The sequence below is a fragment of the Cervus canadensis genome, chromosome 18 (assembly GCF_019320065.1).
Source record: "Cervus canadensis isolate Bull #8, Minnesota chromosome 18, ASM1932006v1, whole genome shotgun sequence".
Classification (NCBI taxonomy): Eukaryota; Metazoa; Chordata; class Mammalia; order Artiodactyla; family Cervidae; genus Cervus; species Cervus canadensis.
Genome location: NC_057403.1, coordinates 14945335 through 14972505, shown reverse-complemented (window position 1 = coordinate 14972505; position 27171 = coordinate 14945335). Strand labels below are relative to the sequence as shown.

The 27171-nt window shown below is 43.9% G+C and overlaps 1 protein-coding gene across 1 annotated transcript; it reads right to left on the bottom strand.

The window, feature by feature from the left end:
• Positions 1-1650: 1650 nt before the first annotated feature.
• Positions 1651-27171, bottom strand: LOC122420174 (cationic amino acid transporter 3-like). The gene is given in 13 exon segments (XM_043435015.1): positions 1651-3269; positions 3271-3301; positions 3491-3599; positions 3866-4032; positions 4226-4413; positions 7683-7785; positions 7889-8028; positions 8199-8421; positions 8600-8712; positions 8939-9116; positions 9942-10100; positions 10651-11143; positions 26640-27171. Coding segments are annotated over 13 exon segments (2013 nt in total). The 5' UTR covers positions 26661-27171; the 3' UTR covers positions 1651-3181.

Sequence of the window (27171 nt, the reverse complement as noted above, 5' to 3'; positions counted from 1 at the left end):
GGCATGGGTCGACAGTGGCCTGTTGCAGGATCATGGGCACTGACTACCACAGTTCATGCACAAGACCTTTTGAACGAGGTCGCCATTATCTTCATTACCCCTGCCATAGTCTCAGGCCAAACTACACGGAGGGAACACAGGCCTGCCCATCAAAAGAAAATTGGATTAAAGATTTACTGAGCATGGCCCCACTCAGAACAAGGCCCAGTTTCCCCCATAGTCAGTCTCTCCCATCCGGAAGCTTCTATAAGCCTCTTACCCTTATCCATCAGAGGGCAGACAGAATGAAAACCACAATCACAGAAACTAATCAAATTGATCACATGGACCACAGCCTTGTCTAACTCAGTGAAACTATGAGCCATGCCATGTAAGGCCAACTAAGACGAATGGGTCATAGTGGAGAGTTCTGACAAAATGTGGCCCACTGGACAAGGATTGGAAAACTACTTCAGTACTTTTGCTTTGAGATCCCCATGAAGAGTATGAAAAGGCAAAAAGATATGACCTCATCCATCACTTCATAATTTTCATATGAAAGTGAGGCCAGATCAGCGAAGAAGTTCTCATCTCACAGAGTCCCTTCACCACCTTCTCTTCACTCCCTCTTCTCTCTCCTTGCCCCAATTTCTCTCTGCATTTCTTTTCTCCTGCAACACGATCTAGGCCTCACCACTGATAAAAGACACATGGTTTTAAAGACTCATTTTGTACTCCAAGTAGTTTAACAAAATGTTTCATCTCCAAATCAAATACTGTGCTCTCCCTTTGATAATTTCTGGTAAATGAAATGTTCCTCATCTTGGGTCATGTAAAATATTATGTGTAGGTGTGATTCTTTCATTATATGGCTCATCAAATGTAACTGAATACTTACTGTGTTCCAGACCCTGTTTTAGCTACTGGGAAGCAAAAGGGGGGGCCAAGTGTTATGGTCTGAAGTTCTCCCAACTTTTGAATTCATAGCTTGAAGTCTTAACCCCTACAACCTCAGAATGTGACTGTATGTGGTCACATACAGTGGGGCCTTAACGAGGGAATGAAGGGACTTCCCTGGTGGTCCAGTGGTTAAGTATCCAATACAGAAGATGTGAGTTTGATCTTTTGTTCAGACTAAGTCCAAATGGCAACTACTGAGCCCAAGTGCAGCAACTAAGAACCGACATAGCCAATAAATAAATGTGAGACTTGAATGAAGAAAGGGCTTCCCTGGTGGCTCAGAAGATAAATAACCTGCCTGCAATGAGAGAGACCCGGGTTTGATTCCTGGGTCTGGAAGATCCGCTGGAGAAGAGAATAGCAACCCACTTCAGTATTCTTGCCTGGAGAATCCCATGAACAGAGGAGCTTGGCAGGGTACAGTCTATGGAGTTGCAAAGAGTTGGACATGACTGAGTGACTAAACTTCACACTTCAAATGAAGAAAATTATTTTAAAATGAGGTAATTAAAGTTAAATGAGGTCATAAGAGTGAGCCCTAAGGAAATAAATCTAACGTTCTTATACCAAGAGGATATTAGAATGCAGAGAACATACACAGAGACCAAGGGGTGAGAGATTTAGCAAATAATATTACAAGACAGCCAGATACATTGAATTTAGGTAAAGAATGAACACATATATTTTAATGCATATATTATACATGCATACTTTATGCATATTAATTATACATATACTTATTTTAATATGTATACATACACAGGTGCAGTCATATATCATTTTACTATGCTTCACAGATACTGCATTTTTTGCAAATTGAAAGTTCATGGCAACCCTTAGTTGTCAGATAATTGTTAGCATTTCTTAGCAATAAAGTATTTTAAAATTAAGGTATGTACTTTTTTTGGTGGGGGGCATACTGCATGGCTTGTAGGATCTTGGTTCCCCAACCAGGGATCAAACCTGTATCCCTTGCTTTGGAAGGCAGATTCTTAACCACTGGACCACCAGGGAAGACCCTTGTCTTTTCAGTCTCAATTGCTACCTTTTGATCCCAACTATTTATCAACTAACCATTACTTCCCACCCGCTTCCTCCACCACTGGAAATGCAGAGATTTTTTTTTTTTTAAGAACTTTTCCTCATCAACTGTATTGCATAACTCTAAGAGTCTCCTACAGAAAAAAAAGAAAAAAGACCATTTATACCATGTTACACTGCACCTTAATAAAGCTAGAGGAAAAGATACAAATGATCATTTCTCTTTAGCATTATGAAGTGATCTACTTTATTATTATTCTCATTTCATCAAAGTCCATTTTTATAGTAATATAGCCAGCCTAGCTTTCTCATATTGCTGTTGGCACGATGTACACATTCCTTTCCTTTTACTTCCGACACATTTGCGTCCTGATATTTAAAGTACAATTCTTTTAAAAATGTCTTAAAATTTTATTTATTTTTGGCTGTGGCAGTTATGTTCGCTGTGCAGGCTTCTCTCTAGTTGTGGTGAGCAGGGGCTACTCTTCAGCTGCAATGTGTAGGCTTCTCATTGTGGTGTCTTTCCTTGTGGTTCCCAGGCTTTAGAGCACAGGCTCAGTAGTTGGTGCACCAGCTTAGTTGCTCCACGGCATGTGGGATCTTCCTGGATCAGGGATTGAACCCGTGTCTCCTGAATTGGCAGGTGGACTCTTTACCACTGAGCCACCAAGGGAAGCATCAAGGTATTGTCTTTCACTATTGTGGACTCGTTGTTTACTCGCTAAGTCGTGTTTGACTCTGTTGTGACCCCATGGACTGTAGCCCACCAGGCTCCTCTGTCCATGTGATTTCCCAGGCAAGACTACTGAGTTGGTTGCCATTCCCTCCTCCATAAAGTGCAACTCATGACACAATACAGTGATTGAGTTTCTTTCCTATGTGAGTTTCTTTCCTCTTCTTGCTGGAAATAGGCACAAGGAGGAGATTTTTATGTGCTAATTGATATTTTATTTATTCCTCCAGTTCCTGCTTATGTTCTTGTACATTGTTTTGTGAAATTTTATCTTGTTGTATGCTTATGACTTATGGACTTTTCTGTATGTATATTTTTAATTTCTACAACTTTAAAGTCATTTTATCTTCTGTCAATGAAGCTATAAAGGCATGTTGTGCTCACACTCTATCAAGGCTCACAGTGTCCCATGAACAAGCAGAGCCTCAAGTGCATGGAGGGATTCCACACAGCAGCTGTTTCCTGTGGTTAAGATGACTCAGCACCAGGGATGTTTTTGTAAAGAGTCTGGGAGGTGGAGGCTGGTGGCTGTTGCTCATTGTTCTCCTCCAGGCTGTCGGATCCCATATCCAAAGTATATAACATATCCTAGTAGAGAAATGAGACAGTGAGAAGGGAAAGTAGGTGCTCTTCCCACTTACAAATGCCCAGTTGTTGTTTTTTAGTCACTAAGTCATAAATGGCCTCCTATTATGGCATCTGACACAGTTTGCGGATGAAGTGAAAGGAAGAGGTTCAGTCACCCATGATGCCTCTTTAGCCCAGAAAGCAACTTACCAATGGCATTCCAGACTCCCAATTGGGCCCATGTTCCAGACGTTATCTGCATCATCAAGTAAACGTTCACAAAGATGCTCACCAGTGGGAGGACAGGCAGAGCAGGGGCCTGTGGACAGAGTTAGTTCATCCCTGGACACAGCCCAGACGTCTGAAAGGGAGACCCTATCACATGTAGGCAAGAAGACTAGTCCTCAGCCTGTGCGTTAAGTCCCTACTGAGACTGGGTTTTTAAACACTGAGTGTGCATCAGGGACAGGTCCACTGGTTTTAGCAACTCCCCTCAATTCCTTGTCCAGTGAAGGACTTTTAGACCTCAAAGCATGCAGACTTTATTCACTCAGGTGGATATTTTCAGCACGTAAGGTCACCTACCTTGAAGTGAAGAGCAGTGGGGTTCTGGGGCTGCCTCCAGATGATGACTGTGACCCCAGTGATGAGCAGCAGCAGCAGCACAGCCACTGTTGTGAGCACGGGGTCTCCAGAGAACACCTGGCTGGGCCACTGGGCCAGGATCAGGCTCAGGATGGTCAGCAGGAGAACTGCAAGGGTCAAGGTGGAGAACAGGCTGGACCCAGAAGACAAAGATGTCAGGACCTTGGGCCACACCCCTCCCCAGTCTGCCCACATCAGGAAGGGCTATGATATCTCCAAGACTCCTCAACTGACAAAATACACACTCCGATACCATCCTGTCAGTCTCAGAATACTACCAAAAGAAATCCCACTGCTCACCAAGCAGAAAGGCACATCCACAGACAATCTGACCAGATTTCTGGGTAGGGGTGGTGCTGGTAGGGAACCACAGAGTCTTTAGGATGTTTGAGGTTCCTGCTTCTGGTACAGAGTCCACAGGATGTTCTTCAACTTCAGGCTCCATCTCAACTTCCTCCTCTGTTTTCTCATTCAGGTCTGGCTGGTACCTGAATAGAGGTATTACAGCAATAATAGGAGAGCGGAGCCGCCGTCGCCCGAGCGGAGCCGCGCAGCCCGCCCGCCCGCCAGTCCGCCCGCCAGCCGGCCAGTCCGCGCTCCAGTCCGCCGTGCCTCGCAGCGGGGCCCAGCATGGTCATGGCGGATGGCCCGAGGCACTTGCAGCGCGGGCCGGTCCGGGTGGGGTTCTACGAAATCGAGGGCACGCTGGGCAAGGGCAACTTCGCCGTGGTGAAGCTGGGGCGACACCGGATCACCAGGACGGAGGTGCGGCCCGGGGCTCGGCGGGAGCGTCCGAGGCGAGGGTTCGGGAGACGAGCTATTGGCCAAGAGGGGCGGCTGCCGCAGGGGGCCTGGGCAGCTCCGAGAGGCCGGGTCACCGGCTCAGACGAGAGGGCCTGGGAGTGTGAGGACCCGGGGAGCTCCAGGGGTCGGCGAGCGCCACGGGGACCGGGGCCGCGTCGCCCGGACCCGGGTGTCGTCCGATTTGGAGAGCCGGGCCGCCAGGCGCTTTGCCTTCTCTGGGCCACCCCTGGGGCCCCCCCGGAATTTCGCCCAGAGCCTCGCACCCGTGGCCGTGACCTGGGCTGTGGGCCTCCGCTCCAGAGCCCAAGTTCCGCGTCTTCCCGGCTTTCAGCTGGGGGTGGGGTGGGAGGGGAAGTCTCCGCGCTCCTGGGCTGCGCGGTGAGAGGCGTCGCCAGCCCGGCCGAGGGGACCGCCTGCGCCCCGACGCCCCGGACGGGGCTCCGCGAGGCTCCGGGGGAACCGCGCCGCCCCCTCCCTGGCCGCTCGAGGAAGGGGGCCCCGAGGGCCGGGAATGCCCGGAGCGCCACGGTCCCATCTTCTCTCCGCTCCTGGTGCTAGACAGTATCTCTGACCTAGTGTCAGGCTCGCTGGATCTCGTGCCTGAGGCATTTCCACCTTAGTACTCCAGACAATAGAGCCGGTTAAAATGGTCATCTGGGCATTCGCACAGTTGGTGGGGTTGGCCTTTCTTATGCTAGGTGATTTCTTTACCAGGGGTGCGTTCTGGCGGTGAATACGCGTTCCTTAAGCCGCGTCAGATTCTACCTGTCTCTTCTAAAAGCCCTCGGCTGCTTCCTGACGGGGAAGCGAGCATCTCCCCCCCCGCCCTCCATCGCACATTCTCACGCACCGCACATATTTTCTCGCAAGTCTCTCTTCTTACCTAACCCGCCTCCCCTTCCTTTCACCGCCTCAAGCTGCTCTCCTCAGGGTCTCTATTTTAAGACGTGCAAATTAAATACTTTAGAAAAACGGTAGAAACAAAACCATTCTTTAGAATAAAACCTTGTGTTTTTGACGTACTCTGCGTCGTTGTAGTTGTTCTGGAGTTTCATCCTTTCCTTTTTTTTTTTTCTTTTTCTTTTTTCCCTTTCCACTTTTCATCCTGTTCAGCGTTTCTCCTTGTTAGTGCGAGGGTACCAGAGTTTGGATATGAAATAGCAGGATTCTTTTTCAGAATGGCTGTGTAAGGTGAACGGAAAACTTGAGTGATTTTTGTAGCTGTTGTTCTTAGAAGTTTTGCTTACTGTGAAGAAGTCCGTTTCCAAAAAGAAGGGGCATATGTCATTGTGTCATCCTCATTTTTCGTCTTGCCCTGCTGATCCTGACTGAGGCAGCCGAATTCCGACCATTTTTCTTGTTTTTTTTTTTTTTTAGCATCAGGGCCAAGGTCACAAATTTTCCTCTCACAAAATTACTAGAGTTAGCAATTTAAGTTTTTAATGTAAATAATGTGACTGTAGTGAGATTACTTAATCTGATCCCAGTATTTTTTAAAACGAAGAAATTGATTGCATTCCTCTAAGGAAACATGGCTTAATGCCATGCTGTTTGCCCTTTAGTTACATGAAAAGAAGACATTTTTAATGTGTATTTTTGTATAAGTCCTTGCTTAACGACTCCAAAAACTAAACAGATTTCATAGTTAGGAAGAGCTTCTACAGAACTTTCGAACTCGATTGTTTAGTGGTTGAATCCCAAGCCCATCAGCTCATATTATTTTTTTCTCATCAGTTCTTATCAGTGTTAGTTGAAAGATTTGTCAGCTGTTACTTATTAGTATGTAGTATATAGTATCTACTTAAGAATTACTTAAGTAGAGCTATAAGTGACTGACACTTTTTCTTGAGGTTGTCATCTCAAACCGTGTTACTTTTAAACTGATCTCTCTTGTAGAGCTAGGGGGCAGTGTGGAGTAGTATCATGGTTTGGCTATCGGTGAGATCAAGGCATTTGTAATTGAAGGCACAGGTCAGATCAAGAAAGAGCACTCAGATCCTGAACTGTGTGCGTGGTTTACATTTGTAAAATCATTTCACGTAAAAGCTCAGATCCTCAACTGTGTGCATAGTTTACATTTGTAAAATCATTTCAGGTAAAAGCTAACTTTCTAGTACATAGAACCCATCTACTGTTGCTTTTTCTAAAGAAGGTGTTCTTAACGTATAAAAAGAATAATGTGTGAAGTTTAAGATGGGTGAGTGTGTGTGTGGTAATTTGGTGTAACTGGAGGTGTTACAGATAAGAGGAGTGAGGGAAACAGCAAGGCATTAATGAAGAGAAAAGTTCCTGTAAATCTCAAGTTTCATAAAGTTACTCTGTGAACTTTTGTGGTAATTTGTCTTAAGAATTACTTAGCACAGATACAGTTGTTTCTTACTGTAGTATGCTATTTGTTAATGAGGATTTTTAAAGCAGTATTTGTTGTTTTTATTCACTGAATGTTTATCTTTGGTAAGCACAACTTCCTCAGATATTATAATATGGATAGTAGAAACTTTAAAGTGTTATTTAACATCGTTTGAGTTTCTCATTGCTGAACATACTAATTACAGCGAGAACAATTAATATGGCATAAAGAACAATATTGGCAAAATATCATGATTATACTTACTGCTTAGAAAAGTTTCTTCAATATAGTATGCACTATCATCAATGTAAGTTTGTGTGTTTTAAAATGTAGAGGTCTTTTTTCTGAAATTTGAACATCAGGCAATTTTTAGGGTTTAGTTTAAATATTTAAGTAATAATAAAAAAAAAAGAAAAAAAAATAGAGGTATTACAGCAATAATAACAGCAGTCCCTATTAATCTAACATCAGACAGTCTATTTGTCTCTTTCCTGCCTTACGCAGAACAGGACATATAGAAGGCAGCATGAAACAAGAAGAGGATTACCTCTCCATCCACCCCCAGGGTCCAAGACCCCCAGCCCAGGTATAGGGGACTCTCACCTGAGGACAAGCACAGAAATAATCGCAAGGGTGTAAGCAAGCATGATCCCAGTTAACATGAGTTCCACAGTATGACCAAGGTCCAAGAGTAACACCATGATGGCTAGAATGAGGGCAGGAGCAAGGTAGAGAAGGGGGTGAGAAACCACTAGAAAAATCCAAGTTAAGGAAATTGATTGGAGAAGGAGTGGGTTTTGTTTATTCACCTGCAAGGCTTCCAGAAGACATGATGGCCACAACGGGGGTGCCTGTGCGGGCATGGATCTGGGCAAGGCCCCGGAAAAGGAGCCCATCCTTGGCCATTGCACAGGTGAACCGAGACATGAAAAATATGCTAAACAGAAGGCTGGAAAAGAACATTGAAACATGTGTGGGGATGTGGAGAAGAGGGATAGACTAGGACATCTCCTCCTTGGTCTACATGGGGTAAGATGTCTTGCTCTCTTGTCTGTCAATCTCAAGGGCCAGAATACCTGAAAACCAGACAGTAGACAGGGAGAAAACCATGACACTGACCTGTATAAAAAAGAACACAGGAAGAGAACAGCCATGATATAGCTGGCAGGAGCCCACCCTATATGGAGAAAGGCCTGCGGTAAAGGATTGTAATGATGAATCTGGTAGTAGGGCACCATGAGGCTGAGTGCTGCTGAGACTCCAAAATACGTTAAAAAGCCGACAGAGATGGAGATCACCATGCTCAAGGGGATGGAACGCTGAGGATTTTGGGCTTCTCTCCCTGCAGAGTGGGTAGAACTTTTGGGTGAGGAAAACACACCAGTGTGAAAGGAAAAAAAAAAAAAATCCCCTTTCCTCTTGCATCTTCCAAAGCAGGCTGACCATCTATCAACCCCTGTGCCCAAGGGCAGCTGAAACTGTGCCCAAGCCCCAGATGGGATACAAAATGACCATGTTACCTGTAGCGACCACGGCCTCAACAGCAAAACATGGGTAGAAACATAAAGCTGCTCCTCGGAGAATCCCATCAAAGCCAAAGGGCACAAACCCTCCAGAACCGAGAGGGCCCAAGCTATGGTGAGAGAAAGAATGAGGAAGAACATGGGTGGGGTGTGCTCAGCCATCTCTACTGGATTCCTCCGTTCATACCACAAGTCCTGGACTCCGGCCCCCCATCATCTGATCATGTGGATTCACCAGCCCAGATCTCTCTAGTCTCTACTGTCTTCCCAGCTCTGCACTGCCCCCTCCCCCCACTTCACAAGCATTACTCTGGCCAAGGGTCATAGCCTCCTAACCTATAGATGTCACTGGATCTGGATGTGTTCAGTCTGTAGTCCTGTTCTGTGAGCTGCCAGTTGTGCAGGTCTCCCTTAATGAAGCCAGAGATGATCGTGAAGATTGGAACAGAAATTTTGATGACTGTGAACACTTTGATAATCAGGGGTGACGTATGAGGTCCCAGAAGTGTTACTCCTATAGGAAAGAAAGAATATGAAACACTCAAAAAAAAAATCTATATATAGAGAAAGTAAACTAATGGTTGCTAGAGGTGGATAATTGGCAGACTGTGGCAAGGTGGTGGATGGATAGTGACTGCTTAGTGGGTACAGGAAGCAGTCTTCCCTTTTGGAGAGATAAACATGTTTGAAAGTAGATCGAGGTGATGGTTGCACAACATGGTGAATGTACTAAGTGCCACTGAATTGTACACTTTCAAGTGGTTAATTTCTTATCTCATAATACATGTCTATGAAATCATCAGGTTGTATACCTTAAACTTACACAGTGCTGTATGTCATATAGATCTAAATAAAGCTGGGAGAGGATAATAAGATTTTTAATTTTATGCTATGAGGATTTCCTTTAAGTTGAAAAAAAAAAATTACTTTTGGTCTCAGTGCAGAGGAAGAAACTTGTTGGTCTAAGTAAATGATTCTGAGCAGGGGTGATTTTGTTCCCCAAGCAGTTGGCTCTGTCTGGAGACATTCTGATTGTCACAAATTTTTGAGGGGATGAGTGTTGCTGGTGTCTAGTGAGTGAAGGCCAGGGATGCTACTGAATACCTGAAAACAGTTTCTTAAAAACCTTACAGTGGACAGGACAGTCCTCACACCACACCAAGAATGATCCAGCCCGAATTGTCAATGGCGCCGAGAATAAAAAACAACAGTGTGTGTCCTCCCCTCCTGCCACCTTTCCTTCTAGTCCTAACCCCCTTCATTCTGCACCCAAGCCTTTCCTTCCCCAGCTCCTGCTCCACACCCCACTCTTCTCATCCTGTCTCTGTCCCCTTCTCACCAATCATCACCAGCAACAGGGCCAGAGCAACAAAGTCTGGGAACGTGGCCAGGAAAGAGGGCATGTACGGAGAGAAAGTCTCCTCTAACGCCTGAGAGATGTGGTTTCCAATCAGGCTGTCAAAGGTGATGCTCCACACTTTGGACAAACTGGCAGTGGCTGCAGAGGCAGAAGAATATTCACTAACAAGCACAAATTGATTATTGACTATGTGCCATGGGATGTATTAAAAAAACGAAAGACAAAGTATCTAATCTCAAAGAGCTTCTCTTCTTGGGGTGGGAAAAGCAGACCCAGATAACTCACAAAATAGGTCACTATTTGATATAATTAGGAGATCAATGTTATGCAAGAAAATAACAGGAAAGTGGGACCAGGGAGGCTCGGAGATGAGGGTTGAAATTTTATATCTAGTAGTAAAGGAAAATCCCACGAAGACAACAACTGAACATAGACTTCAGTATGGTGAAGGGATAAGCCTGTGCAACACGCAACCCACTCCCTACAGTTCCCTGTCCTTTTAATTCTTGGTCCATCATTTAAGGAAAACAGGATAGACCTGAGTAGAATGAAGTTGTGGAGTTTTCCTGCCACTATTATCCACCTCCACCACAAGGTAGATAGCAAAATGCTTGTGAATGAGAGAAGACCCCTCATTCCTAGTTTCCTGATCTTAAGTCCCAGGCCTTCCTCCCTGCCATCATCTCACCAATGAGTAAGGTCAGGATGAGGTTCCAGCCAGTGATGAAGGCTCACAGTTGACCCATGGTGATGTAGCTGTAGAGATACACAGAACCGGAACTTTGTACTCGGGCCCATAACTCGGCATAGCAGAGAGCACACATCACACAAGGCATGGCGACCACCAAGAAGGAGATGGCAGTCGCTGGTCCAGTTATGTATTTGGCCACTATACCAGCCACGATGTATATGCCAGCTCCCAGGGTGTTGGCCACACCCAAGATCACCATCTGCAGGGTGTTCAAATGAGCCACAGGACTCTCAGACTCTTCTCTGGGCTCCAGCCGCCACCTGCGGACCAGTTTTTGACCAAGTTGGTGAACATACTGACGCAGCATCCTAGACGGAGTTGAGGAGGCTACGATCTGCTGAGAAGATCTGCTGCAAGACACAAGGTCATTAAGAATGTCCGTCCTAAACAACAAGGTCCTACTATGTAGCCCAGGAAACTCTTCGATATCCTGTGAAAAAGCATAATGGAAAAGAATATGAAAAAGAATGTATATATATGTATCACTGAGTCACTTTGCTGTACAGTAGAAATTAATACAACACTGTAAACAATTTTACTTCAATTAAAAAAAAAAAAGTCCCATCTGCCCTTGACCCTGGGAGTCCAATTCCACAGTGCAATGGAATGATGCGGAGCAGGTGGTAAAAGGACACACTGGGCAAGTTCTCTGTCTCTGAGCTTTTGTTTCTTAAACATAAATACATATTTTAATATGATTCAAAATCACTGGAAGGGTTGCTTGAAGAAAAGTGAGATAGAGTGGATTATCTCTGCCCAAATGTGCCTCTTTGGTGGGTAGACTGCTGTGAGTTGAAGGCAGTTAAGACCCAGCAGACTCAGGAGAAGCTCCCTGTCTCTCCCTTCAGTTCCATTCGGTTCAGTTTAGTTGCTCAGTCATCTCCGACTCTTTGCGACCCCATGGACTGCAGCACACTGGGCTTATCTGTCCACCACCAACTCCCGGAGCTTACTCAAACTCATGTCCATTGAGTCAGTGATGTCATCCAACTATCTCATCCTCTGTCATCCCCTTCTCCTCTTGCTTTCAATCTTTCCCAGCATCAGGGTCTTTTCCAATGAGTCAGCTCTTCGCATCAGATGGTCAAAGTATTGGAGTTTCAGCTTCAGCATCTGTCCTTCCAATGAATATTCAGGACTGATTTCCTTTAGGATGGACTGGTTTGATCTCCTTGCAGTCCAAGGGACTCTCAAGAGTCTTCTCCAACCACAGTTCAAAAGCATCAATTCTTTGGTGCTCAGCTTTCTTTATAGTCCAACTCTCACATCCATACATGACTACTGGAAAAACCATATATTTGACTAGATGGGCCTTTGTTGGCAAAGTAATGTCTCTGTTTTTTAATATGCTGTCTGGGTTCGTAACAGTTTTTCTTCCAAGGAGCAAGCATCATTTAATTTCATGGCTGCATTCACCATCTGCAGTGATTTTGGAGCCCCCCAAAATAAAGTGTCACTGTTTCCACTGTTTCCCCATCTATTTGCCATGAAGTGATAGCATCAGATGCCATGAATGTTTGAGTTTTAAGCGAGCTTTTTTCACTCTCCTCTTTCACTTTCATCAAGAGGCTCTTTTGTTCCTCTTTGCTTTCTGCCATAAAGGTGGTGTCATCTGCATATCTGAAGTTATTAATACTTCTTCCCGAAATCTTGATTCCAGTTTATGCTTCATCCAGCCCATTATTTTGCATGATGTACTCTGCATATAAGCTAAATAAGCAGGGTGACAATATACAGCCTTGACGTACTCCTTTCCCAATTTGTCTCTCCCTTAATCAAAATAATTAGATTAGTGGACCTACGGCAGGAAGAGAGGTATTACCAGAGAGAACTTACAACCTCAGAAAGACTTCCCTGCCTGGAGTGGCAAACATTTTTTGACCAAGCACTTGCTCTTCTCATCACCCTATGGGTGTCCTCCTCCCTTTTGAAGCCCCAGATCCTTACCTCATTCTGTTAAACTCATGGTACCATATAAGCCTCCACTGATTGACTGTCTTGAGCCTCAGGTTTTTATGGGGCTCTCAATACACAACAAATTAAATTTGTCTCATGTCAACTTTTTTATTAGACCAGCCAAAAAACCTGGAAAGAAGGGTTTCCTGCTTCTTGAGAAGCCAAAGATTCAAATGCAGAGTTGACACACAGTAGCTAATTAACTGGTATAAGTTGAGTGGATAAGAGGGGCTTTCCAGGTGGCTCAGTGGTAAGGACTCTGCCTGCCAATGCAGGTGATGCAGGAGACATAGGTTCACCCTGCATTGGGAAGATGCCCTGGAGGAAGAAATAGCAACATACTCCAGTATTCTTTTCCTGGAAAGTTTCATGGACAGAGGAGCCTGGTGGGCTACCATCCATGAGGTCACAAAGAGTCAGACAGGACTGAGTGACTGAACATGCATGAATGAATGGATAAGAATATAATTTTTTAATTGAAATCAACCAGCTCTGCTGGTTCAAATCCAGCTCTGGAACATATTAATTATTCTGAGTTTTCACAAACTACATAACATCTTTGCCCTCCTTTCCTGTATAACACAGGGAAAATTGCTATCATCACTATTCCCTTCCCTCTTTGATATGTGTGAAATGACTCTTAGGAGCATGGTGATCAAAAAGCCCAGACTCCATACATTTCTTCAGTAAGGATCCTGAAACCTAACAGCTTTCTGCTTCATTGCTTGTACAGTGACATGAAATAAGAACTCTGCTTTGGGGCAGAAGAAGATGGAATATGTAGGAGGGACAGACTCTAGCCCAGCTCAGTCAAAGCATCAAACCAGAGAGGTCTCGCAACTGCCTGGAGGGAGGGGGACTAACCTTCATTCTGAATCAGAAATGACAGGACTCTGTTTCCTGCTCCTTTGAGGCCTGAAATGTCTCCTCACCACATGGCTCTGCAGGACTAGGATGACCCAGTGACCACGATTTACCTTAAGGGGGCTCTCTCTTCCCATGCTCTTAAGTTCAAATTCAGCATTTTGGTTAAGAGCAAGGATTAAGAAGCCAGGAGAAAATTATTAGAATATTGGCTTCCTCACCACCCCTGTGGCTTTGAAGAAGTCAATTACTTCTCTGGACCTCCATTTTCCTCTTGTTTATGTTCTGCAGATGAATCCTTGTGCATATTAAATGGTGCATCTGCTGTGGACAAAGTATGATAATTTCTCCAAAAACTAAAAGTGGATTGATTTAATATATGATCCATTCACCCTATGGGCATATACCCAAAATAACAGAAAATAGATTCTCAAAGAAATATTTGTACACACATATTCAAAATGTCCGTCTAGTCAAGGCTATGGTTTTTCCAGTAGTCATGTATGGATGTGAGAGTTGGACTATAAAGAAAGCTGACTGCTGAAGAATTGATGCTTTTGAACTGTAGTGTTGGAGAAGATACTTGAGAGTCCCTTGGACTGCAAGGAGATCCAACCAGTCCATCCTAAAGGAAATCAGTCTTGGGTGTTTATTGGAAGGAATGATGTTGAAGCTGAAACTCCAATATTTTGGCCACCTGATGCGAAGAGCTGACTCATTGGAAAATACCCTGATGTTGGGAAAGATTGGAGGAGGGAGGAGAAGGGGATGACAGAGGATGAGATGGTTAGATGGCATCACTGACTCAATGGACATGAGTTTGGGTAAATTCCAGGAGTTGGTGATGGACAGGGAGGCCTGGCGTGCTGCGGTTCATGGGGTCACAAAGAGTCAGATGTGACTGAGTGACTGAACTGAACTGATTCAAAAAAGAATTATCACAGTAGCTGAAAGTTGGAAGCAACCTAAATGTCCTTCCACAAAAGAATGGATAAACGCAATGTGGTCTGTACATACAGTGAAATATTATGCAGCCTTAAAAAGACAGGAAATTCTGATGTGTACTACAATGTGGAAGAAACTTGAGGATATTATGCTAAGTAACCTGTTGAAGACAGTAACAAAAAGACAAATACTGCATGATTCTACTTCTTTGAACCTCTGAGTTATCCAATTATAGGGACAGAAAGGTGGTTTTCCAGGGGGTGGGATGAAGGGGGAAGTGGAAAGTTATCATAAAAATAGGGACAAAGTTTTAGTTTTACAAGATGAAAAACGGTCTAGAGATTGGCTGCACAACAATGTAAACATACTTAACATTAGTGAGCTGTGTACTTAAAATTTTTTTTAATTGGAAGGTAATTGCTTTACAATGTTGTGTCAGTTTCTGCCATATAATAGCATGAATCAGCTGTAACTGTATATGTATTCCTCTCCCTCTTGACCTTCCCTTCCATCCCCACCCCCATCCCACCCCGCTGTCATCACCAAGCACCAGACTGGGCTCCTGTGTTATACAGCGGTTTCCCACTAGCTATCTATTTTACACATAAAAGGAAAAGAAAGTGAAGTCGCTCAGTCGTGTCTGACTCTTTGTGACCCCAAGGACTGCAGCCCACCAGGCTCCTCCGTCCATGGGATTTTCCAGGCAAGAGTACTGGAGTGGGTTGCCATTTCTTTCTCCAGGGGATCTTCCCCACCCAGGGATTGAACCCTTGTCTCCTGCATTGCAGGCAGACCCTTTACTGTCTGAGCCACCAGGGAAGCCCATGACAGTGTATATATGTCTGTGCTACTTTCTCAACTTGCCCCCCTCTCTTCTTCTCCCACTGTACACTTAACATCATTAAGATGGTTAATTTATGTCATGTGTATCATTAAAGAAATTGCTGCCAATGATAAATAACAGAGACAGCTTCACAGAGTTCCCAGGTGTAGCAAACCCAAACGTGACTTAATATAAATTAACATGCAATTGTCCTCCACACTTACCAAAATCCAATTTTTCATGTCAATACAGTTGTCCCAGTATCTGCAGAGGAAGAACCCATAGATTTGGAGGGCCAACAGTATACAGGAGACTGAGATCAGGTTCACATAATGGAAATCCTATATAAAAGTAATCTTTTTTTAAGAGTAATTTAGACTTTTTTTTTTCATTTATTTTTATTAGTTGGAGGCTAATTACTTTACAATATTGTAGTGGTTTCTGTTCATCACAGCACTATTTATAATAGCCAGGACATGGAATCAACCTAGATGCCCATCAGCAGATGAATGGATAAGGAAGCTATAGTACATATACACCATGGAATATTACTCAGCCATTAAAAAGAATTCATTTGAATCAGTTCTAGACTTTTTATTTTGTATTGAAGTATAGCCGATGTTGTGATAGTTTCAGGTAGACAGCAAAGGGACTCAGCCATACATATACATGCAGCCATTTTCTCCCAAACTTCCCTCCCATCCTGGCTGCCCCATAACACTGAGCAGAGTTCCCTGTGCTATACAGTGGATCCTTGTTGGTTTTCCATTTTAAGTATAGCAGTGTGTGCATGTCCATCCCAAATCCCTAACTATCCCTTCCCCTCATCTTAAAGGTATTCTTTCAAATCATTTGAAATCAGTCTGAAAAGAGTCTCCCAACTTTCAGACTTGATCCAACCTCCACCCCACCCTTTCTCTCACAAACACAACAGTTCTCAGCTCCTCCTGCTTTCATCTAGAAACTGGTCTCTCCACCCTCAGTCAGGAGCCGGGTTGACCCCCTGCACTCTGGGGTTGCAGAGGTCTCCTTGGGAGGATGTGAACTCAGCACCCAGTCTCCTACAGAAGAGGGTGACCCAAGACTTACTGGATCCTTGGAGCAGAGCCTGGAGCCCTGGGTCAGTCAGGGAGGCTGAGGTTAAGCCATGCGGGGCTGGAGCTGAGACATCTCCAAGAACCGAAGCAGGGAGTCCTGAGCACAGAAGACAGCACTAACCCACTGGGTTGTTGGGACGAGGTTGGGGCTGGGTGGGCAGGAAGCATCTACAGTGTTGCTATCAGCCCTGACTCTTCCATGGTTACCTCAGGGGATGCTTCTGAGAGGTTTTTGTTTTGTTTTTTAATTGTGGTATAATGTCCATAACATAAAATTGACCATTATAACCTTTTTTAAGTGTGTAGTTTAATTAAGTATATTTACATTTTGGATAACCAAACTGTAGAACTTTCTTCATCTTGTAAAACTGAAACTCTGTACCCATACAACAAAATTCTTCCTTTCTTCTCCACCAGTCTTGGCAATCACCATTATACCCTCTGTCTCTGTGAGCCTGACCACTCTAGAGCTAGTGCTAAGTTGCTTCAGTCATGTCCAACTCTTTGGGACCACTCTAGGTACTTCATTCATGTGGGTTCATACACTATTTCTCTTTTGTTGTCAGGCTTTACTTAGTATAATGTCAACAGAATTCATCCATGTTGTAGCATGTGTTAGTATTCCCTTGCTTTTTAATGCTGAATAATACTCTACAGTATTATGAGTACATACCGTACTTGGCTTATCCATCTCTTGGTCAGTGGGCACTTGGATTTCTTTCATGCTTTAGTTATTGTGAATAATGCTATTATGAATATGGGTGTACAGATATGTCTTCCAGAGTGTGCTGCTTTCCAACTCTTCTGGGTATATACTCAGAAGTAGAATTGCTGGACCCATATGGTCTTAAGATTTTTATCTGCTTGTGATGGAGAAAGTGTTCACATATTGAGAAATGGGGAAGTCATTTTTTCTGTGGTTCAACTTGAATTTTGTGTGAACTAAGATAGCCTGGCTGACTCTCACAGCTCATCTGTCTTAACCATTGAGATAAAGAACGTCTTTTTTGAAAATAAGGATGGACAACTCCCTTCTCATGGTGTCCATGAAAAAACTAGGTTCCTTTCCCAGACACTGGCATCCTGCTGCCTGAAGAACTTGTAATTGTGGTCTCTGCCTATTTCTGCTGCTCACCCAATTGAATCTCTTAAATTCTGCCATACTCGACACTGTTCTGAGTTAACTGGCCTCTTAGGAGGTATGGTAACTCCCTTCACCCAGTGTCACTTTGGCTTGATATAATCATCTGAACCCTGCAATTTTGCTTCCAGCACCTCAAGATGACAACAACCCTGACCGCATGGTGCTAACTGACTAACTTCTTACTCCTATACCTGTGCTTTTAGGGTGGCTCCTAACCCCAAATGACTAACACCCTTCTAAGAAGCGAATAGAATGCAGAGTGAGAGATTTAATAAACAAAAATACAAAACACCTAGATATAGTGAATTTCAGACAAAGAGGGAACATTCAAATATATATTTCAATACACATCTTTTATATAAATGCATATTTGTGCATTTTATATAAATACATTTCTGCATTAATTATACTTCATATAAATACAGTTGTGCATTAATTATACTTATATTTTAAATCTGTACAGATACTTGTACAAGCACTATCATGCAATGATTTATTGTGCCTCAAAGATACTGCTTTTTCTTATAAACTGAAGGTTTGTGGCAACCATGTGATGGCAAATGATTGTTAACCTTTTTTCTTTTTACAAATACAGTATCTTAAAATTGCAGAAGAATCTGAAAGAGCAAGAGAACTTGGAGCCTGGCTGGCTATAGTCCTTGGGGTCGCAAGACTCAGACATGACTGAGCAACTGAACAACAACATAGCAGGGAGCAATTTGCTGCTGGTGGCGGCAGGCACCCAGCCCTGATTCCCGGCGTGTTTCTCGGAAGCTGATGAGGAAGCACTGCTTGGGCGAGGGACATGCCGGGAGTAGTAGTTCAGGCAGAACAAGAGAAAGAGGAGAGGAGAGAGAGAAACACAACTAGGGCTCCTTCACTGAATGGACCTAGATTTAGCCCTGTGCGTCTTGGAAAGAGAACAGAGCAGAGAGGGAGAGTAAGCAAGTTCTCGAGGGAGAGAGAAAGGCAGAAGTCTCCAGCCAGCAGTTTGGGGAGAGCAGTTACCTTGAAATCCCGGGCTTCAGCACCAATGATCTCGGAGAGAGACAACCATGAGGAGTGGCTTAGTTCTCTGCCCAGGAATTGGACCCGGGTGGCTTGGGTGAAAAACCAGGAATCCTAGCCACTAGTCCACCAGGGGCTAGAAATTAGAAACAAGATTCTCCCAGTTCTTGCCCCTAGTAAAAAATGCATTTCTCCAGGAGGCAAAAACTAAAAATAAGGTAAAAGTGCATTACTGCAGACACAGCACAGTCGTGGGGGAGCACACAGAGGTTTGTTTGGTTAAGACAGAAGCCAGGCAGCTTCCTCACACCCAAGAGGAAGGCTGTGGGCGTCCTCCCGAAGGAGGAGGAGCCCCTTAAGGAGAATGTTAAATCAACTGTACAGGGTAGTTCTTCCTGTGTTTGTTTGCCTTTGGCTAATTACCTGCCCTGCCCTAGGACCCTCCCCGATAAGTGTGTGCAGCTTTTTTCCTAGATGGATTCCAGCACACAGGCCTGTGGGGGCCTGGACATCACCGATTATGGGATGGCGCCCCCATCTTTTTGCCCCCCAAGGAGAATTTCTGTGCATGTGCGGTGCCCTCAAGATAGAAAATATGTGGCCTCTTGATATTTTACACACACAGGGTTTAGCCCCTTTCTGTCTCTGCCGTGACTGTTATATTGCCATGCCCACAGCAGGCAAAGTCCAGCTCTTTACTCTGTTCTGTCATTTCCTTTTTTTTCCCCCCATTTATTTTTATTAGTTGGAGGCTAATTACTTTACCATATTGTAGTGGTTTTTGTCATACATTGTTCTGTCATTTCCGTCTCCAAATGGGAACGGAAGGCTCATTGTAAATATCTAGCCTAGAGCCCTCTGGCCTCCTTTCTTAGGAAATGTAAACAGAAGGCTAGTTATAAATGTAGTTCTTTCTCCTGCTCATCTACCCTTTGTGTGTCTACTTTGCAGACTCCAGACAAAGAACCTAAGAGGATAGAGGACAAGATATTCGGCCCCAACAGCAGTAAAGTTTAAATGCTTCAACAAGATGATGTGAAGCATCACTTCCCTGGTGGCTGAGACAGTACAGAATCTGCCTGCCATGCAGGAGACATAAGAAATGTGGATTCGATCCCTGGGTAGGGAATATGCCCTGCAGGAGGGAACAGCAACCTGCTCCAGTGTTCTTGCCTGGAGAAGCCCGTGGACAGAGGATCCAGGCGGGCTATAGTCCATGGGGTCACAAAGCGTTGGACAAAACTGAACGACTAACACTTTCACTTTTCTTTCACTAATAAAATATGTGGCCAAGGAAAAGAAGCAGTGTACAGAATTCATCCACCTAATATTGCCAAAAGGCACCCTAAAATAGTCACTAAAAGAGATATCTAAAACATGGCCAACTTGCACAGGAAAAGATGGCCATCATTCATAATTATTGGAGAAATGCAAATCAAAACAATGATGAGGTACCACCTCATGCTGTTCAGAATGGCCATGATTAAAGAGTTTACAAATAATAAATGTTGGAGAGGGTGTGGAGAAAAGGGAACCCTCTTACACTGTGATGGGAATGTAAAGTGGTGCAGTCATTATGGAAAACAGTATAAAGGGTCCTCAAAAAATTAAAAATTGAGTTGATATAGGATCCAGTAATCCCACTTCTGACTGTATACCCAGACAAAACTATAATTCAAAAAGATACATGCATTCCTATGTTCATAGCAACACTATTTACAATAGCCAAGACATGGAAACAACCTAAAACTCATCAATATGTTAGGGGAAGCACACTGATTGAAACCGCCCACCCTGGTCAGACACCATAGTGAGCATTTGCATGAGCTGTTCTACGACAGGAGGTCCTGGTAAGGAACAGGGAACTAATAAGCCTCCACCAACCAGAAGAGTTAGGGAAAGGTCAAAAGGAGACACCACCTGTCCGCCCACCTCCCAGAATCCTTCTCTCTGGCATCCATCTTAGCTGAATAAGGCATGCACCAGCAGGAAGGACTCTGAGTCAGAATGATTGGCTAAAGACAACCCAGAAACTAATCCCATCGCCATAAAACCCAAGACTGCAAGCCATGTGACAGAGCTGTTCTCCTGGGTTCCCTGACTCTCCTGCTCTCTGCCTGGGCGCCCTTTCCCAATAAAATCTCTTGCTTTGTCAGTGGATATTTCTCCTCAGACAATTCATTTCTGAGTGTTAGACAAGAGCCCAGTTTCGGGCCCTGGAAGGGGTCCCCCTTCCTGCAACAAATAGATGAATGGATAAACAAGATGTGTGTGTGTGTGTGTGTGAATATTTAGTGGCTCAGTGGTGAAGAATCTGCCTGCTGATGCAGGAGGTACAGGTTTGATTCCTTGGTCAAGAAGATCTCCTGGAGAAGGAAATGACAACCCACTCCAGTATTCTTGCCTGGGAAATTCCATGGATAGAGGAACCTGGCTAACTACAGTCCATGGGGTCACAAAAGAGCTGGACAGAACTTAGCAACTAAACAACGACAAATATATATATTCAGACATACAGACAGATAGACAAACAATGGAATACTACTCAGCCATGAAAAATGAAACAATGTCACTTGCAGCAGTATGAGACCTAGAGATTATCACACTTAGTGAAATAAATCAAAAAGAGAAAGACAAATACTGTATGATATCACTTACATGTGGAGTCTAAAATATGACCGAAATGAACCTATCTATGAGACAGAAACAGACTCACAGATATAGAGACTAGACTTATGATGGCCAAGGAAGAAGGGAAAGGAAGGATTGGGAGTTTGGGATTAGCACGCGGAAACTATCCTATATAGAATAGATAAACAAGGTCCTACTGTATAACACAGGGAACTATAATCAATATCTTGTGATAAACAGTCATGAAAAAGAAAATGAAGAGGAAGATATCAATACATATGTATAACTGGGTCACTTTGCTCTACAGAAGAAATTAACAGAACACTGTAAATCAACTATACTTCAATAAATTAAAAAAATATATAATTCAAGTTGAGGCAGCCAAACAAGTGACAGTAAACATTTTTTAAAAAGTACAAGACATGTAAAATAGGCATTGGGGATTTAGAAGTAAGGAGCACTCCCCTCTTTAACAACAGAAGGACATTTGGAATCAAGTCCACATACATATGTTGAAAAAACTTCCACATCGTTTTTTTAAGAGTCTGACTTTTTACACAATTATAATAGGGGAAAACATACAGAGTTTAACATAATGTAAGGACAGACACCTAAGCCTTGAGAATGGCATGTTTGGTATCACATCGTACAGAGTTTTGTTGCTTTCGTTGTTGTTTAGTCACCCAGTCGTGTCTGAATCATTGTGACCTCATGGACTGTAGCCTCCCAGGCTCCTCTGTCCATGGGATTTCCCAGCCAAGAATACTAGAGTGGGTTGCCATTTTCTCCTTTAAGGGATCTTCCTAACCCAGGGATCAAGCCCATGTCTCCTGCATTGGCAGGAGACCAACTGGCTTCTTACTGCCTGCATCGGCTTACCACCTTCTCCTGCACTGGCTTCTCACCACCAAGCCACCAGGGAAGCCCAGCCCAGTAGACAACCCCAGTTGTCAGGCGCTCTCTTCCTGTTATGATTCATGAGAGTCCCTCAGGTCCACCTCTGCTGCTTTCTCCCCACCCTCTCATCTTTTCAGTATAATTTCCCATGTTTTTAATTCATCTCACGGTGACTGAGATATCACAGATATGCTCACATTCCTTTTCTTTTTCCTTTCTCATTTAACAGCCACCCTGTATTTCAAGGTGAGTGTCCTGATCATCACCCCTCCCCTAAATTTCCCAGCCTTCTGACCTCTATCTCTGAAATATTAACACCTTTTCTTTTTCATGTACTTCCTGAAGTATCTGAAATTACTGCTCAATTCTATAACCATGGCTGAGTTTGGGTGCTTTGCGTATACATTATATATGAATATTTTAAATTGATGTTGCATTCATGGTAACCTGTAATTCACTATTGATAATCTGCTCCCACCCTCTCACCACCAGTCTTTAGTATATTAATCCTTCTGTCTTTGCCTCCTCCTCCTGCCTCTTTTGGACTTCCCTAGTGGCTCAGATGGTAAAGCGTCTGCCTACAATCCGGGAGACCTGGGTTTGATCCCTGGGTCTGAAAATTCCCCTGGAGAAGGAAATGGCGACCCACTCCAGTACTCTTGCTTGGAAAATCCCATGGACAGAGGAGCCTGGTTGGCTACAGTCCACAGGGTCACAAAGAGTCAGACATGACCGAGCAACTTCACTTTATTTCACTTCACTTCCTGCCTCTTTTCTACCACAGATGAAAATATTTCTTCATCTCACTCTCTCTCTCTTGCCTTCTGCCCCCTCCCTCCATACATCCTGTTTTTGACATGAATTCATCACTGTGCCTTGGACCAGTAGATTTCCTGCCTTGGTTGCATTTGGAAATCGTCCAAATCCCTAAGCCAGGCTAACCCTGACAGAACGGAAACTAAGTCAGAGGGGAGTTGAAAGAAAACCACGCGACATGAGAAGAGAATGAAAAAATTCCCAAGCATGGTATCATCAAAGATTCTTCCATTATGAGGGGACCCTTGAAAGTGTACACAGTGACAACACAGGTTTTCTCCATTATCTTATAAAAGGAAGCGGTCTAGAAATACATGTAGTCTTTTAAAATTCTTAGTTTTTTGGACTTCCCTGGTGGTGTAAGTGGATGAGAATCTACATGCTGATGCTGATGCTGAAGCTCCAATTCTTTGGCCACCTGATGTGAAGACCTGACTCATTGGAAAAGACCCTGATGCTGGGAAAGAATGAGGGCAGGAGGAGAAGGGGGAGACAGAGGATGAGATGGTTGGATGGCATCACTGATTCAATGGACATGACTTTGAGCTAACTCCGAGATACAGTGAAGGACAGGGAAATCTGGCATGCTGCAGTCCATGGGGTTGCAAAGAGCCAGACAAGACTGAGGGACTAAACAAAAACTGCAGCAACTGCAAGGAGAAGTACGAATACCAAAATGAAGAGTAGCCCCGGATCACTGCAACTAGAGAGAAAGTCCTCCCGCGGCAACAAAAACCTAGTGGAGCCAAAATTGTTTAAAAAAATTTTTTAAATCAAATGTTTTGTAGAATTCACCAGTGAAACTATCTTTTCTGTGTTGAGAGGTTTCTTATCACTGATTCAACTTCCTTTCTTGTTATTGGTTTATTCAGATTGTTTATTTTTCCTTCCAGTTTATCCAATTTGTTGGCATATACTTTTTCATAGTGTAAGAAATGTGTATAAGACTGTGTATATTTGAGGTTCTATTTGTAATATCTCCTCTTTCATTTCTGATTTTACTTATATGAGTGTTCTCTTTTTTCATTTTGTATTGGCGTATAATTGCTTTACAATGTTGTGCTAGTTTCTGCGACACAAAGAAGTGAATCAGCTTTGTTGTTGTTTAGCCCCTCAGTCGTGTCTGACTCTGTGCCACTCCATGGGCTGTAGCCCGCCAGCTCCTCTGTCCATGGGATTCGCCAGGCAAGAATACTGGAGTGGGTTGCCATTTCCTAATCATGGGGATCTTCCTGATCCAGGGCTTAAACCTGTGTCTCCTGCATTGGCAGGCAAATTCTTTACCACTGATCCACAAGGGAAGGAAGCCCAGTGAATAGCTATATGTATACATCTGTCCCCTCCCTGCTGGGCCTCCCTCCCACCCAGCCCCTATCCCAACCTTCTAGGGCATCATAGAGCAAAAACCTGAGGTTCCTGTGTTCTATGCAGGTTGCTATTAGCTATCTGTTTTGCCCGTGTAGTGTATATATGTCAATCCTAATCCCCCAATTTGTTCAACCCTCCCCTTCCCCCACTGGGTCCACATGTCAGTGAGCTATCACCTCACAGCAGTCAGAATAGTCACCATCGGAAAATCTGCAAATAATAAATGTTGGAGAGGATGTGGAGAGAAGGGAACTCTACTGCACTGTTGGTGGGATTGTAAATTAACAAAGCCACAATGGAGAACAGGATGGACATTCCTTAACAAACTAGGAATAAAACTACCATATGACCCAGCAATCCCGCTGCTGGACATAAACCCTGAGAAAACTATAATTCAAAAGACACATGTACCCTGATGTTCATTGCAGCCCTATTTACAATAGGCAGGACATGGAAGCAACCTAGAAGTCCTTAGACAGATGCATGGATAGAGAGGATGTGGTTCATATATGCAATGAAGTATTCAGTTCAGTTCAGTTCAGTCGCTCAGTCGTGTCCAACTCTATGCGACCCCATGAATTGCAGCACGCATTACTCAGCCATAAAAAGGAAAGAATTTGAGTCAATTGTAGTGAGGTGGATGAACCTAGAACCTGATATAAAGAGTGAAGTAAGTCAGAAAGAGAAAAGCAAATATTGTATATCAATGTGCATATATATATATGCAATCTATAAAAATGGTACAGACGAACCTATCTGCAGGGCCAGAATTGAGATGGAGTCGTAGAGATTGGACTTGTGGACACAGCGGGGAAGGAGCGGGTGGATGAATTGACAGGGTATCACTGACACATACACACTCCATGTGTAAAGCGGAGTTAGTGGGAAGCCTCTGCACAATTCAGGGAGCTCAGCCTGGTTCTCTGTGGGGATGTAGACACATGGGATCAGAAGGGGGAGGGAGGCTCAACAGGAAGAAAGTATATTTATAATTAGGACTGATTCACTTTATTGTACAGCAGAAATCAACACATCATTGTAAAGCAATTATCCTCCAATGAAAAAGCAAAAAAAAAAAAAAATTCTAGTTAATTATTATTGACTATCGAAAAAAAAAGAAAAACCAGACTGACCTCCCATGTGCCTAATCTTCATTAGGACTAATGAAGGACTAATCTCCATTCTGAATCAGAAATAACAGACTCTAGTTTCTATCCTTTGGGACATAGAATGTCTCCCCCTTACACTTGCTCTGCAGGGCCAGGCTGACTCAGTGAACATGAGTTAAGGGCAGGGGGCTTCTGTCCATGTTACTCTAAGGTCCGAGTTGAGCATTATGGTTGAGGGTAAACATTCGAAGAGTCGGGAAGCTATGATTAGGATCTTGGCCCCACCTCTCTGCCCTTGAACAAGTCATACACTTCTCTGGACCTGCGTTTCCTTCTTGGTCAAATGCTGCTGATGAAGCTTTGAGCCCTGTTGTTAGGAACATAAAATGGTGCAGTTGCTGTGGATAAAGTATGGTGGTTCCTCCAAAAAACCAAAACTGAAATTACCATCATGGTTGAGCAATCCCACTTCTGAGTGCACACCCAAAAGAACTGAAAGTGAGGTCATAGGAGACGTTTGCACACCAGTGTTCTTGGTGGTATTATTCAGATTAGCTGAGAGATGAAAGCAACCCAAATGGCCATCCACGAAAAATGGATAAATAAAGATGGTAACGATAACTCGATATGCAAAACAGAAAAAGAGACACAGATGTAGAGAACAGACTCTGTGGGAGAAGGTGAGGGTGGGATGTTCTGAGAGAATAGCATTGAAACAAGTATACTGTCAAGGATGAAACAGATCACCAGCTCAGGTTGGATGCATGAGACAAGTGCTCATGGCTGGTGCACTGGGAAGTCCCAGAGGGATGGGATGGAGAGGGAGGTGGGAGGGGGGATTGGGATGGGGAACACATGTAAATCCATGGCTGATTCATGTCAGTGTATGGCAAAAACCACTACAATATTGTAAAGTAATTAGCCTCCAACTAATAAAAATAAATGGGAAAAAAGGATGAATACAATGTGCTCTATACCTACAATGGAATATTATTCAGCCTTAAAAATATGGGAAATTCTGACCCATGCTATAACATAGAGGAAACTTGAGGACAATATGCTAAGTGATATAAGCCAGTCACCAAAAGACAAATACTTCTATGAAGTAGCTAATACAGTCAAATTTACAAAGACAGAAAGTAGAATGCTGGTTTGCTAGGTGCTGGGTGAGGGGGAAAATGGGGAGGCATCGTTAAATGCGGACACGGTTTCAGTTTACAAGACAAAAAGAGTTCTGCGAACTGGTTCCACAGTTGCTGTAAATTTACCCAGTATTGCTGAAGGTTCATTTAAAAATGGTGAAGATGGCCAATTTATTTGTATTTCATCAGTTTTTAAAATTTTATGCTGAGGATAAACTGGAGAGCCAGCTTCACAGAGCTGCTGAGTGTACAAAACTCCAAGGTAATTCAACACAAAACACCACTGAGTCGTCCTCAGCAGAACGCTCCGCTCCTAGAGGAGGCATCAGCAGACACGGAGGGCAGACAGGAGACAGGAGACTGAAGGCAGTGGTACCCGTATCACAAACTCTATGTGAGGGTCCTCTGAGTGTTGAGTGAGCACCAGTCTAAAACCGGTCCAAGAGCCTCTGGACATTGATCCAACCTCTCCCAGCCCCTCCTCTTCTCACACAAACACAACAGCTCCCAGCTCCTTCTACTTTCATCTGGAAAACGGGGCTCTCCACCCTCAGTCAGAGGCCGGGCTCACCACCCCACTGCACTCTGCGGTTGCAGAGGCCTCTTTGGGAGGATGTGAACTCAGCGCCCAGTCTCCCACAGAAGAGGGTGACCCGAG